The sequence below is a fragment of the Pisolithus orientalis genome, assembly GCF_024613125.1.
Source record: "Pisolithus orientalis strain OTSU chromosome Unknown F5J12scaffold_10, whole genome shotgun sequence".
Taxonomy (NCBI): Eukaryota; Fungi; Basidiomycota; class Agaricomycetes; order Boletales; family Pisolithaceae; genus Pisolithus; species Pisolithus orientalis.
Genome location: NW_026260791.1, coordinates 83,873 through 98,209, shown reverse-complemented (window position 1 = coordinate 98,209; position 14,337 = coordinate 83,873). Strand labels below are relative to the sequence as shown.

At 50.3% G+C, this 14,337-nt stretch overlaps 5 protein-coding genes across 5 annotated transcripts; 1 reads left to right on the top strand and 4 right to left on the bottom strand.

The window, feature by feature from the left end:
• Window positions 1-997: 997 nt before the first annotated feature.
• Window positions 998-2,233, bottom strand: F5J12DRAFT_823362 (Mis12-domain-containing protein). Its single transcript, XM_051745387.1, has 3 exons — window positions 1,797-2,233; window positions 1,256-1,739; window positions 998-1,209 (listed from the first exon to the last, which is right to left on the bottom strand). The coding sequence occupies exons 1-2, from the start codon at window positions 2,214-2,216 to the stop codon at window positions 1,260-1,262; spliced, it is 900 nt and encodes a 299-aa protein (XP_051601000.1). The 5' UTR covers window positions 2,217-2,233; the 3' UTR covers window positions 998-1,209; window positions 1,256-1,259.
• Window positions 2,234-2,331: 98 nt separating this feature from the next.
• On the top strand, window positions 2,332-4,230 carry F5J12DRAFT_934636 (acyl-CoA N-acyltransferase; the record flags this gene model as incomplete). Its single annotated transcript, XM_051749594.1, has 11 exons — window positions 2,332-2,386; window positions 2,455-2,531; window positions 2,592-2,642; window positions 2,699-2,816; window positions 2,867-3,027; window positions 3,078-3,199; window positions 3,258-3,365; window positions 3,420-3,463; window positions 3,513-3,835; window positions 3,888-4,004; window positions 4,059-4,230. 11 exons carry the CDS (start codon window positions 2,332-2,334, stop codon window positions 4,161-4,163), a joined length of 1,281 nt encoding a protein of 426 aa, XP_051600999.1. The 3' UTR covers window positions 4,164-4,230.
• On the bottom strand, window positions 4,074-8,483 carry F5J12DRAFT_37444 (sterol-sensing domain of SREBP cleavage-activation-domain-containing protein). The gene is made up of 7 exons (XM_051739097.1): window positions 8,231-8,483; window positions 7,418-8,171; window positions 7,139-7,365; window positions 7,036-7,090; window positions 6,732-6,983; window positions 6,517-6,678; window positions 4,074-6,460 (listed from the first exon to the last, which is right to left on the bottom strand). The coding sequence occupies exons 1-7, from the start codon at window positions 8,317-8,319 to the stop codon at window positions 4,298-4,300; spliced, it is 3,702 nt and encodes a 1,233-aa protein (XP_051600998.1). The 5' UTR covers window positions 8,320-8,483; the 3' UTR covers window positions 4,074-4,297.
• F5J12DRAFT_823349 (Aldehyde/histidinol dehydrogenase) lies at window positions 8,469-11,117 on the bottom strand. The gene is made up of 12 exons (XM_051745386.1): window positions 10,842-11,117; window positions 10,459-10,789; window positions 10,213-10,395; window positions 10,003-10,160; window positions 9,860-9,955; window positions 9,688-9,812; window positions 9,290-9,636; window positions 9,059-9,240; window positions 9,001-9,005; window positions 8,900-8,949; window positions 8,719-8,845; window positions 8,469-8,666 (listed from the first exon to the last, which is right to left on the bottom strand). Exons 1-12 carry the CDS (start codon window positions 11,034-11,036, stop codon window positions 8,573-8,575), a joined length of 1,893 nt encoding a protein of 630 aa, XP_051600997.1. The 5' UTR covers window positions 11,037-11,117; the 3' UTR covers window positions 8,469-8,572.
• A 135-nt stretch (window positions 11,118-11,252) lies between these two features.
• Window positions 11,253-13,969, bottom strand: F5J12DRAFT_823347 (uncharacterized protein). The gene is made up of 4 exons (XM_051745385.1): window positions 13,381-13,969; window positions 13,027-13,319; window positions 12,412-12,989; window positions 11,253-12,359 (listed from the first exon to the last, which is right to left on the bottom strand). The coding sequence occupies exons 1-4, from the start codon at window positions 13,614-13,616 to the stop codon at window positions 11,571-11,573; spliced, it is 1,896 nt and encodes a 631-aa protein (XP_051600996.1). The 5' UTR covers window positions 13,617-13,969; the 3' UTR covers window positions 11,253-11,570.
• Between the last annotated feature and the right edge of the window lie 368 nt (window positions 13,970-14,337).

Here is a 14,337-nt window from a genome sequence, read left to right as displayed (position 1 = left end):
GTACATTGATCTGATATGATTTTATATGTTCACCGATCTTCTAGAACATGATGGTGGAACAGTATCGGGCCCTACCTATAAAGATACCACTCGCAAGTGACGGAAGTGTGTCAGGAGTCCTACAGGATGATTAGTATGAAAAGAAGAAAGGGCTTACGGGTTAGACCTGCCAAGACATCAATGCTGTCGAGCGCATTGTCGCCCTTGCGCTTATCTTTCCGGGTATGCCCTCATTTCTCAACCCCGGCTGGAGAGTCGCCAAAGGAAGGCTCCTGTGCGTCTGTCCAGGTCTGTCCCTTCATTGTCAATGATTATCCCTAGGGGAGAGCCGTCCCGGATCGCCGCAGCCAAGCCCATTTCATACATTCCGAGGTCTCCCTGAGCAGGTATTACGATAATCATCAAATTGAGACATCAAGGATGCTGCATCCACAATTTCTTTGGTGGATAACGTTGAGATGGTGAGCCAGTGACGTGAAGATAAGTATCTCTTGGTGTCCACAACACGGCCGTGGAACACCATTCCTTCTGATGAAGACGGGTGGAGGCAGTGCGCACCATGTTTTGAGTGTCTCTTGCTGTCGAACTCTCAATACAAAGTGGTGATTTATGTAAGGCATGCCGAAGGATTACGGTGAAACACAGCTAGTTTTGATGTGGTCACTTCGCGCTGCTTGAGAGCAGAATCATAATCCCCTCTTCGAGTCTATGCTGGAGTGCGGACGAACGTTGAATGTATAATTCACGACTGCCAGGTCGAGCCTCGCCAAGGGGAGTGAGGATCGAGATATCCAACATTTTTCTGGTCCTGATTAGCATACATCGATTTCAGGCGGATTTAAACCTTGTGAGCGACCACACCGAAGCCTGCGCCGATGTTCACTGGCGTTATCCAGTTTTCGCAGGATATTGATCGCGGCAGCATCCTCGGGAGTTTGCCGGCTCCCTGAGCCAGTTTCTGGCAAGGTAAACATTCTTCTGTCGATAAACCAGGAGTCCTAGTCATGCATCTCACCTCGTTATGATTCTGCCTAGTGTGCCGTCAAGAGGTTCTCTTGCGACCTCCTGAGGATCGACTCGATCCTATGGATGTTGACTATCCAATCCAGGAACGTTTTTCGTCTTCTTTGACAAGTGCCACACTTACTACAAACGCAGGACAATACCAATCATTGAAACTATACAAAAAATACAGAACACATAAATGCCCTAACGAACGATCAGAAACCTCGTACAGACTTATCCCTAGGCAAACCTTACTAATCCAAATCATTCATCTCAACGTCATTTGGAGGGGCGGGGTGTTGTCGAGTTTCCTTAGACGATCTAACAGATTCGTATTTCGCAATAACTTCGAGGCGTTGGGCCGTTCCGATGTTATCGATGAGGGCAGTTATGGACCCGGTAACGGAGTTTCCTACGTCTGGGCTCCGTTGCTTGACTTTGGCCAACAGCTGTTTTGTTGCCCAGTCCATGTATCCAGCCCTGCTTAATTCCCAAGGTCTCTTTCCTGGGTCAGGAAGAGGCAGTTGTGTCAGTGCCGCCGTAGATTCGGGAGTGAGAGGTGGCAGCGATGACGCTGCGGTGAACATGGATTCAAAACGGTCGGCAATCTGGCCTAGTTCAAGCAGTAGTGGATCCTGCAGAAACGACAGATCTGATAACTTCTTTTCACTTTGGCGTGCCTTGGCTGCGGATAGTCTTGCAGAGCGCGTCAGAAGGCGCTTCAGCCGCCGTTGCTGGTGGGACGTGTCATTGACACTGTGGTGGACATCGTCTTTGCAAGTTGCACTCACAGCATCTATCTTCTTACGCAAACTCTGTACTTCTGCCATGAGTTCCGTCTCTAGCTCAGCGGGGTAGTCCAAGTCCAGCCCTTCTTGGTGGGGCACGACAATTGGAAGGTCTGCTGGGATAGCAAAGATATTGCGGAGAGACCACGTCTCGAAGAAATCGAACGCAATGTCTGTATGGTACTCCAGGAGCGTCTGAAACGCGACGAGACCCTGTTCCACTTCCTGAGTGCTGTCCCAGTCGTCACGGACCCTCGCTTCACGGTCCGCTGCCCAACGAAAGAGGAACTCCTCCAGACCGTCTACGGCATTCGTAATAGCTTCATTAGCGAAGTTGATAATGTCGTCGAGTAGTAATTGGGGAGAAAACTCGAGAATTTCGGGGAGTAAGACGGGTGGAACAGTTGGTCCCTGTGCATTCATCGTGGCTTCAATGACAGGCGCGTCGACCGAGACACGACGCGTCCATCCTGTCCACCAAATAGTACTGCTGGCACAGAAACCTCAGACCTGAAAAACCACATAACATACTCAATCAATGGCTGGTGGTGACTGGACGACAGACTCAAACGAGGCGTTAACCCTCTCCTTGGGTAGGTACCCGGGCGCTAAGCTAGATAATGCGGTGACTGACGAGCGCGTTTTCGCTGGTGGCACATAGTTCGGGCTCAGGAAGATAAAAAGGCCTTGCGGAGTGACGAATCATTCGAACATTTTCACCCGACGTTCACGTATCCGGTGAGGAACATCGCAGTTAGTGAGGCAGACTTAGAAACGGATTCCGTATCATCTTCGTAGATATACGGCGAAGAGGAAAAGATATACGGCTATGAAGACCTCGTCATTGACGTCAGTCCACGCACTGTATCCACCGTCGACGCTCGTTTCTGAACGTATTCGCTCAGCTGCGTTTTGCTTCGGGTTCTCTTGCACAATTCCTCTCTGTCAGCTATGCCAAGAAGCTAGATGCGTCATCAACAGTGGACAACGCAGAAGGTATTCTCAGCGAATTTATACCCCCTGGTACGCCTCGTGTCCTGAGCCGGGTTTTCCCCACTCTCAGGCTAACACAGGGTATGACACCAACGAGGCAATGTTCCTTTCACGAGTTAAAGAAGATGCGATTTCATTCAAGCCAATAGGAAGGCTCGTTCATTCGTACAAGCGCTCCCCGAGAACTCGTGCTCTACTGGATGGCACGAGCGAGGAGACCATAGAGTACGAAGTATATCATGTCAGTTGCATCTCTTTCTGCAACGGCAGCGTCGTGACAGTGCATCCCAGGCTACGTTGGACGACCCTGGATTCAGGGAGTATCACAGACGAATGCAGATTTTTATATTGTTATATATTGAGGCGGGTTCGTATATTAACGAAGAGGAAGAAGGGTGGGAGTTCGTCGTACTGTCGGTTTTCTCTCAAACTTGTTCTTGCCGCAGAGGGCTGATTAGGAGGGTTTTGCAGGTACGAGAAACGGAAACGCGCAGATGGTACACCAACCTATCATTTTGTGGGTTATTCGTCACTCTACAACTTCTATTGCTTCCCGGAAAGGGTTCGGCTGCGTCTCAGGTAAGTCCCGCGTGCAGAAATGATATAATCCACCATAGCTGACGACCGGAACAGCCAATTCGTCATCCTTCCTCCTTACCAACGACAAGGTCATGGCTGTACGTGTTCAACCTAATTCCACGGTGCCCTCCTGACGCCAGATTGTAGCCGAGTTATATACAGCAATATATAACTACGTTCTTTCTTGTCCCGCCGTGTCTGAGCTCACGGTGGAGGACCCCGCAGAAGCTTTTGAGGACCTCCGCGATCGAAATGATCTTCGGATGCTCCTCGCTCATGAACAGTTTATACGAGAAGGATTTGGTGATTCTGCCGTGACCGGTTCACATGGTGGCGGTCGAGTTATCAAAGGAAAATCGCGTTCCCGAACTCAAGTTGCCCCACTTGGAAGCAAGGGTAAAGGGAAAATGGGTCCACCCGTGGACAGGGCGTGGGCGGAGAATTGGCGTAAAGACCTTAAGATTGCCAGTGTGGGAACACTTTGACTGAGGCCATCTATTGCGTGCTAACTCATCGTGGCAGCGACAATTCCATAGGCTGGTGGAAATGCTAATCCTACTGCACCTTGACTCTGCAGATGTGCGGGCAGAGAGGGCATTCCGACTGCAAGTAAAAGAGCGACTATACCGGTTCAACTTCGTGGGTGGCGGCTAAGATTCTCGTGCATACACTAACTTCACTTCATTTGAATAGGAGGTTTTGGCGCAACTGGAGAAGGAAGAACGGCTAGAGAAACTCGAGGAAACTTTCCAAAGTGTCCGCGATGATTACCAGAGAATATTAGCAATGGTTCGATGAGAGACTTTGTTGATATGTGCGTTTTGAATTATGATAACGATTGCATCAAGATTTTACGCGCGACTAGTCGCAAAATACAAAACATAAAAATGCGATGACAGCAACAGATACAAGGAGTCCGTAAAATATGTAAACTAAGAAAAATGAAAGATCCCGACCGTATTCCCAAAACCTGCCATTCCAGTGGATCCAACTATCTGGAACCCCGTGACCCGGGTGAACGGTAGCCGTGGATAGTCAACCCTGGCTCCCAGTGTGTTGTGTGACTGCTTTGCAATCAAGGAAAAATGGCGAGGGCCGCCGCACAGACGACTCAGCATGGATGCCTGCAATGAACTGCCTCTAGGTTCGTACGACCAACACTCCCACCGGTCAAGGACACCTTCTGTCAAGCCCCACAATTGAGTGGCAGAAGGGCCACCGGAAAGACCCACTGTTGACTTGCCCTGAGGGCGAGATATTCGCCTTATCCCTACCACTTTTCCATCGACGATATCCCACCCACCTCGCTCACAAGATGCTTCTCCAACTCGGATAAACGTCGCTCGAGACGGCGTGACAGGGAGAAGTAATGTCGAATCTGCAGGACCAACAGGGTGGGGATGCCCATCTTGCTCGTCAATGGATGAGGGTAAAGACAAGATTTCGAGAGGACGGCGGAGGGATTCCTTTTCCGAAGCTCTGCGAGAGAGCACCCCATGCCCGGAAACAGGAAAGCTTGTATCAGATGTTGAGGAATTGCTAACAGTAGAAAGCCTCCTTGCCGAGGTGGGAGACCCGGTCACCGAAACCATACTACTGCTTCGCGAGCGCAGACCCATTCCTGGGGACAGAACGGACCCCTGTCTAGGAACGTTGCTTGGACATGAACAACGCCTCGTTTGGGAAGTCATGTATACTCTATAAGCGACGACGGTATGGCCAACCGAAAGAGCGACGAGGAAACTATCGAGAGGAAGTTCACCGCAAAAGTGACAAGTCTCCGAACGGATGGCAGAAACGCGCAATTTGTCAACATTACCGCGTGGTTCGCCCATGATAAGCAGGCATTCGGCAGAATGTGCATCCCACAGAGATACGACTCCTGCCTCTGATGCTATGCACATGATGATGTGTTCCGTGTCGTTACTCTGAATACAGCAAGCGTCGACCTTCACTACTCTGTCGAAGGGATTCCCAGCACGCAGACAACTAGAAACAGGCGCCGTCTCTTTAACAACGCCGACTTCAATGACTTCTAGGGATCCGTCTTCAAAAGAAAACGCCGTTAAAAAGCGGTCGCTCGAACGTATGCGCAGGAAATGGCTTCGTATGATGGGACTTGAAGAATTTTTCGGTTTAACGAAAGAATGAGCAGGAAGAGAATCAAGTTTCCACGATGCAACGGCCCCTGACTCATACAACGCAATTAGAGCTCCCGACGACGCGGGGGTAGTTGGTCGGGAGTTTGGTGTCAATTTTTGCAGGGGCACTGAACTCTGGGAGACGAAATGAAGCTCCATGACTTCCGAGTGATTGTCGATTAGAACCAATGGTTGATGGAACTTCGTCTCTGTTCCATTGAAGGGGCCCACATAGATTACCCCAGTCGACGTCCCGAAAGCAAGCAAATCTCCTTCACCATCTATGGCAAGAGCAGAGATGGACGGTTGAGCCGATGGAGTAGTAGGTAACCGCATGAGGATGGAATCAGTATCGATGCAAATTGGCTCTTTTTCGTCGGGTCTCCAGATGCTAAGCTCGTTCTGCAGGCCAACAGCAGCGTGAACACGACCGTTTCCACTTGTCACCAGTAACTCTATATCGGTAGCAAAACTGCGAGGCAGGGTCGAAAAGGAAACGTGATCGAATAAGGTGCTTGCGGCGCAAGCTACCGTAGCATCCTCACCAGCACGATTGCGCTGAGCTTCCAATAACTCAGCGTCCTTGAGTAGGTAGAGCAGGAGTCCGTATAGGGGGATGAGAGTGGCCACCATGGGAAGGACTAGAATCTTCAAAAGCCAAACAATGAAGCCCAGCCACGGTGAGGACGGGCCAAGGTGATATCGGGGAACTTGACCGACGTCGACGTCGGGCCTGAATGCAACAATGGTAGGAACTTCTATCCGCAGGTGAACTAGAGGATCTTCTTCTGGATTGAGTACTTTCCATATTTGCCATGCAGGATCCTCGATCTTGTGACGGTCGGGCTGTACCGAGAAACGAGGAAAGGCAGGAGGAAACACGATCCCGATGTCAGGCTGATCACGAATACTTGGTCTCGTCATGAAATAGAGAGTGGCTGTTATTGCCAAAAGCTGGAAGCTTCTAAGATTTCTGCTTTCTGAGCAACTGAAAAACAATGACAACGTACGAGCAATAAGCTAATATTTTTAGTAGCACGACTCTTGAGGAGCTCTTTCGTAAGATAAGTGATTCGTTGCCACCATGGTGTAGAGGTTGGAGGGGCAGAATCACGTTGAGAGCTAGCAACAGCAGGAGTCAAGCTGGGGTTTTGACGTAGCAGTTCATCCAGCTAGACAGAGAATATTGAGTTCAGACCGAAAGCATGCTGCAAGGATCACTTGCCTCCAGTCTCTGAATATCGATCGATAAGACTGCCAGGAAGAAGGTATGTGCAAGAAACCAATGGGCCACTAGCACCACGACCGCGAAAGTACAAAATTGGCGTATTGCACCCGCGGAGAAATATGCAATGACACCGAGAACGGCGTTGTAGGAGACAACTTTCAATGTGTTGGAGGTACCAGCTCGGCTCAATCCCTCTGCGACTCGTTCCTTGACGGACAGTGTTACAGAAGTCTTAGTCACTGCATCCACCTGGAACCCGCGCTATTGTCAAAAGGACTAAGGAGGAACCGCATTGACTTACGAGATTAAACATGTTTTCCGCTCCGACAAAGATAATGACGACAGGCAGCAGACTCCTGCCCAATGTGAGAAATGGTGACATAGTGTGCAAAGGAAAAATTTACCATGGTACCATATTAACCTTGAAGCGCATCAGAGCACATACACTGAGACTCGTGATTGTACTGGCAGCAATTTCAAACAGGGCGGTGAACGTTAGCCCGATCCTCGTATGCACGCCTTTCATACGTTTCATTGACCAGCTGACGTAGACAAAGAATATTCCATAGGCGAGGTAAAGGAATGAGGATATCGAATAAAGACTCTTGCTCCGTGCGAGACTGTGGTCATACTGGCAAACGCATAAGTGCACACCCTGCGCTTTTGAACGTAAAGCCACCCACCTCGAGAGCTATTAGCCTCGGTTCAACAGCTTCAGCGAAAACATCTACGCGTTCGTGGGTAGAGTTAGCCAAGATTTGGAGCCAGGTGCTGTGACCAGCATTGGTTGAGCAGTCGGATTCGGGAAACACAAATGTCAAGACAAGGAAAAGTGCGGCATTGATGTTTCCGGTCCAATCGTAATTGCGTCCTGCAAGGACCATTTCGGGTGTGAGAGGGATTCCTGCAATCGTGACATCATTGTAGTGCTTGAGGGTGTTAGAAATGTTAAAGTCGGCGTGAAGGCGTTCTTCGTCGTGGTCCCAGAATGCCAGGGGACTGAGTACGAAACAGTCTGTCGGGTTAGCTCTAAGACACGGGTTTCCTTGAGCATTGACGCGTTCCAATATGCGGCGCTCGAACTCTAGGGTGGAGGATAGCGTCTGAGAGGTCAGTGCGCCGGCCTCTTCAGCTGTGTTGCTGCGGACGAGGATTCGTTCTACACGAAGAGTACGGTCGAACCCGCAGCGTGCCCGCGCAACTGCGTCCTCGCGGAGTTGGAGGTTATGGTGGCCCTGCCAGAAGTGCTGGAGGTCGCGCTGTGCACGACTACCGGAGGCCACATGTTCCTCCAGAAACGAGTCGAGCACGTTCGATGTTGATACAAGACGGGCATAAGAAGGAGCCGACCAGTAAGTGGCGAGTGCTGGATAGGACAGGGACGTGATAACGACGGCGGAAATGAGAATTAAGCGTATCTGGTGCGTTGCACAATGTCTGCAGTCAACGCGAACGGTTCTATCAGAAGAAATCGAGACGAGAACACGGCGACGCACATTCCAAAAGACCGCAAGAATGTGTCTGCGTGTGTGCGAGCTCGTTGGAGAAGAACGACGACGCCAGGCGAGAAGGGGCTCACGACCATGACAGAAAGAAGCTTCAGAGCATAATCTTAATATACGTACACTTGGGAACTGAGTCGGATGAAGCTGTGAGACTGGAAGTCCTTCAAGTGCACAATTGACGCGGCCTACACGCTTGTCGCACAGCAGTAGTAGAGGCGGAACGGAAACAAATACATCCGTAGCTAAGATAGCGAAAAATACGATAAGTAAATGAAAAGTGCGTCATCTCGGTAGCAATCCAGCAATCCACCAGAAAGCAACGTCCGTCTGGTATCATTTCCGTGCCTTCGTCAACTGCACCAAGCCGTTGAATCGGGCGCGATAGCTATCGGCATATAAAAGAATAATAAGGCCGCTGATGAAGTCCCTGCAAGAGCGTTCAGCGTTTCGATCTCATGTTGAGACCACTCGATCCTTACCAGCTTCGCACTAGCGACCGCACAGGGTAATCAAGGACCTTCGGAATGGCCGTCTGCATTATAGAAGGCCAGCAGTCGCTTACAATGGCTTTTGGATTCGTTAGGGAACGCAGCCCTTCAGGTCCACCTGCACCGTAGGCATGAGATAAGAGGCGAGATCGATATACGAGGAGAAACCTACCGAACCGACCATAACCACTAGCTTTCGTCCCACCGAACGGAAGATCTTGGCTATAAAACAGAAGCTTAGCTGACGGTGTAGAGAACAGCACCCCAACTTACTTGAGCTGCGACACTATCAGCGACGGGTTTTCAAGGAAGCCTAATGTACGGTACTCACATAAAATATCGCAAAATCGTTGATACAGACCATGCCACATTCCAACTCTCGTGCAACTTCCAGGCATAAGTCTTGGTGAGGTCCAAACACGCTGGCACCGAGACCATAGCGGGTTCCGTTTGCAATGTTGATAGCTTCTTCGATGTCGTCGTACCGGATGAGCAAGGCAACGGGCGCGAACACTGTACACAGCTACAGTACACAGACACAACGGAAATGAACCTGACCCACATTCCATTTGGGCTATACGCGATTTGGGATCCACGTCGCCCAGAACCGTACAAGAGAAATACGTATTGCCATGGGATGAAGGATGTTGGTACTGCTTGCCACCGACATCCATATGAGCCCCAGCCTCATGGGCCTCGAAAATAAGCTGCTCCAGCAGGTCGAAGCGATCATTTGTGATCATACAGCCACAATCCACGGTGTTGATGTAACCTTCCCTCGAAGGAGCCAGTACAGATCCGAGGCGCATTTTCTTAGCCCTCTCGGTTAAGATTTCAAAGAGCTCATCATATTGATCGGAATGAATAATCAGACGCTCGAAACCTATGCAATTTTGCCCGGCATTTTGGCTACCAGACGTCAGTCACCAGCGATATGTCTCGGGTAATAACAGTACTAACAAAATTCCACGCATCCAGACACTTGCCCATCTCTGGAGATCGGTATCGGGAAGGATAATGGCAGGATCCTTGCCACCCAACTCAAGGGTGACAGGAGTAAGGTGTTCCGTCGCAGCCACAGCCACCTACAGCATCTAAGAAAAGGTGTTCTTTTCCCCGAATTCGTGCTTACCTTGCGACCAACCTCTTCAGAGCCTATGAAGGTTATATGCTTTATCATGGGAGACCTGGTCAGAATTTCTGCTTGATCTGGCCAGCAGCTGACGGTCTGGCAAAGAGCTCAGAGTTGTGTAATAATGAAGTGAAATTACCCACCTGAACAATATCTGCGTCATGACCGCAAACTTCGAGAGCCTTGTGTATGGCACCAACAAACCAGTCAGTAGACCAAACTACATGCTCAGAACACTTGAGAACGATTGCGTTGCCAGCAAAGATCGCAGCGAGGATCGGTGACCATGCATTATGCAGAGCTGAGTAGATGTCGGAAGAAGTCAATCACATAGCAAGAGATGTGTGCCTTACGATAGTTCCAGGATACAACAGCAGCGACTACGCCCTTGGGCTCATATATGACTTGGGATTTCTTATAGCTCATAAGCAGGTTGGAATATCTCGTCTCGGGTCGTAGAGCACGTTCTCCATGATTGATCAACCATTCCAGTTTTGAACAAGTGGTCAGAATCTCTCCAAGGGCGGCATCAAGAACTATACGACAACGACCAGTGAGGACCGCATTAATCCTGCAGCACACGATTAAAAGTTACTTACGCGTCTTTCCGGTATCACGGCACGCGACCCGTGCGCACACCTCCTGATTTTCAACAAGCCATTTGAGAAGACTACGCATGACACGGCGTCGCTGTGCAAACGTCGTTTGTGCCCAGGAAACCTGCGCATCACGGGCTCTGTTGATCTTTGCATGGATTTCGCGGTCGGTATCTGCGATGACGGTTCTGATGTGCAACGAGTTCGCGGGATCGTAACACGTGATATAATCCCTCTCTCCCATGAAGTGATGAGGCAACAACTCCGGTTCGGTGAGATGTGACCTGAGATTGGCGTTATGAATCCGTAGCGACTCCCATTCCGGGTCGGCTGCCTGGGGAGGGGTGTCAGGAACACGACTAGGAAAAGCGACTGGTCAAAGCTACCTCGGGCGCATTGTGCCTGAATGGCACGGCACTGTTGTGCGCTTTCTGGTACCTGTCGAAGACTAACCAGATGCCAAAGGCCGAGAAAACGGTGAGAAGATAGAGGACTTCGTATACGCTGGCTTTGGGGTCGTTTTCGAGCCATAAATTAAGAGTCTGTAGGGGATGGAATATCACGTAGATGAAAGAGCGCATCACTGCTGCTCTAATACGATGACTGCACCTACGAAAACTTGCAGGAAACACGCCCGCGTCGCGAAATACAAAAGCAACTGTGCAGGTCACGTGAGCCCGTAGTCTGTTGTTACACGGTATAGAAATTATCTGCTCCATTTTAGTTGGCGTGGATCTTGGCTAGTTTTAAAACAAACTTGCCATTCGCCCTCTTACATAAAAAAAGGCTTAAGGATTCAGAAAATATTGAAATCAACGCAACATTGATGTGCAAGAACCGTTCAATGGAGAACTAATGCATATATTATAAACAACGCGTAGCACGTCGTATTGTTCTGTAGTCACGCGAGTGGGTATAGGGCCACGATGAAAAGGGAGAGAGAGAGAAATGCAATGGTCGGTAGGTGGTCATGTCGACAATGCCAAGTCAAACAGTGTAACGGATGAGAAAAACAATGAAAGACTATTAACAGGGCCAAGTGTCACAATGAAGTAGAAAGTAGTGCAAAGCCCTGAACACGAAGCTCGTGTGTGTCAGTTCGAGGTTGAAAAATATTAAAGCGTGAATGTGCCGTCGGAAGGCTTGGGAGTGTCATCGCTCTTTGTGCTATGAGTGCCTGACGAGTCCCTCTCGTGATGCAGATCTGGAATGCTAAATCTTTTGCGATCCGATGACGGGCTTGAACCGTTCTTTTTGTGAGTCACATTTTGCTGTGATTGTGATTCTGTAGAATCCATAGGTTCCTTGTCTTCATTAGCAAGGGGAAAGGAGTCCACCGCAGGAAGATGTCCTTCGCTAACCAACCGGATTGTCGCACCTGCCGGTTCCTCGACTTCTGGTTGGGTTGGCAAATTTGCCTCTAAATCGGGAACATCGGGGGGACCAGTTTCGGACTCCTTCGCCGGACTTATAGAGGGGACAGCTTCCAGCGGGGTCGAGTCTGCAAGAAGGTCGTCGATAACAGCGGGTGCAGTCGATCTCACTTTTGGAGGCCCGGTCACCTCAGTAATTAGAGGATGCAACATCTGTCGAGGATGTGCGCTGTCATCCAGCGACTCTCGGTAACCAAGAGCACGTCCAGCCTCTAGATCGTCAGTAGAAGAGCGTTGTGAATCTGGTGGAGAAGGTAATGGAACGACATCGCTAACTGTCGGGACACTGATGGGTAACGGCGGTGGAGGTTTCGTGATCGAAATGGTGGGAAGCGGTGGCTTGGCCGCCGCTTTGGTTACTTCGGGGAGGGCGGCAGGTTCCTCGTCTGACTTGTCTCCCAGGACTGGTATGGGCACGACAGCACATGACTCAGAAAGGTCGAGGACACGCAGACCATGGTTTTCGGGCACCTAGTTCATAGATAGGTCAGGCAAAAGTCAGGTCAAGGAAAAGTCAGGCTACCTTGCCCTTGGTGGTTGACGACGGATCCTTGGTAAGTAGTCCTGCCTCTCGCCACTTCTTGACGCTTTTATCAGCCCAGGCTTCGATGGGACTCCACCCTCTGTATTCACCAGTCAAACGCCAGCCACCGACACCTGCTTCGCCACCACTGTCACCCTGACCTCCCCCGGTCCCATCATGAAAGTAGTTCTCGTAGCCGATATCATCTTCACTTCCCTCGCTCTCGCTATTTCCGTGACCAAGTTCGAAACCTTCACCGCTCTCCAACTCGTCCATAAAACTTGCCAACCATGTCGCCCATCCTCCAGGACCGTCACCGCGCCAAAGTACCACCTTTGTGTCGAAATCTCTGCCGAAGACAATTACCTGACCGATACTTCCACCTTCGCCAGGGTTGAGATCCACGCCAATGTAGTTTCCGGCTTTGTCGGCAATGAGGGGTATCCAGCCCCTTTGAGAGTACTCCTTGCGCACCCAACCATCGGGTATCGACTTCATGAGGTCACGAAGACGGGTATTCGCACCGGTTGTAGGATCCTCATCCACTTCTCTCCAGAATCGCCACTCCTCAAAGACATCTTCCAGAGGCAAAAGAGTCAGCCCAAAGTAGAAGACCGTCAGAGCACCCTGCAGATGACTCTGCTTCCTGACCATCAACGGCTAGGTAAGATTCCCGGACTGGAGCTGGGAGAGCAAAGCCAAATTGCATCTCGATTTGTGCCAGATCCTGAGGAAGAATACCATAGTTGAGGGTGTCACCTAGCTCTGGGTACTCGCGAGCGAGCCAGAGCTTTAACCGATTCCAAGTATGGCCTAGAGGTGGGTAGGGAGGGGGAGGTGTTAGAGCATCCGTGTAGGGTGCGTGGTGAAGGGGAAGTAAGGAAGCTGGTCGTGACCGTGAACCGGAACTAAGGAACGCGGTGCATTATAAACGGGGGGTCACGAGGAAAGCTAATAGAATAGACTCACGACGTCGGCACATAAGAGTACGAACCGGTGGGTGACTGGGGTGGGTAAGTGTACGAAGGACTGAGAGGGCTTGCCGTGCGAAGACCGTCCGAGTTGTAAGGGTAAGGGTCGGTAAGAGGGTTGAGGTGGGGGGTAGACGTTGGGAGGGAGAAGGCTTCTTGAGTTGTGGACATTGCCTGTCCTCTTCTCGAAGATTGCTTGTTGCCACCGGAGAAGAGGGAGGCAAGCCAGTTCATGGTCGATGACTAGACGACAATTGCGTGACAAACCCTCGTAGTCCTGAACGTACTGGGCGAGTTAAGGCGGAGAAGTCTCGAGTAACGACTCGAATGCTTTGGACACTGGGAGAGGGCAGGCTGAAGGCAATAATATGATTTTCGCGTCGAACGCCACCGTGCAACAAGTGGGTCGAGCGTCGGCCTACAGCAACACCAGCTCAACCAGGCTAGCGATTGCGCACGCTCTCGGCACTGATGCGCAGTTAGTAGAGGCCCTACGCGACTACTACGACAGTTGTATTGAAGAACCCTGAACACTGGAATATTTTCGCAACAAGATGACAACGAAAGCTCCACCCGCAGTCACCGACACCGCCACTGCTCACAAGAATACCACAGCACCGAAACAAAGATTATCCACAGAAACCAAGTACTGATTCGACAGTCACAATATTGGTAATTATGAGACTTTTAACATGCTTATCGATGTTGACAGGTCATCTGTCCTCGTCAAAAGTTATGCCACGCTCAGGAGCTTTGTGGTTCCGTTAGCAAGCCTATACGTTGCTACCACTCTTGCGGCATGACGAATTTAACCCCGGAAATTGCACCGACAAAACAGAAGCCGGATGTGGTAATTGAGCGACAATCACGAGGTTCACTCCCCAAGTTATGTCCATATCATCTTTATCGGGGTGAATCCCTGCTGGTTTATCTCCTAATACACAAGACCAAGATA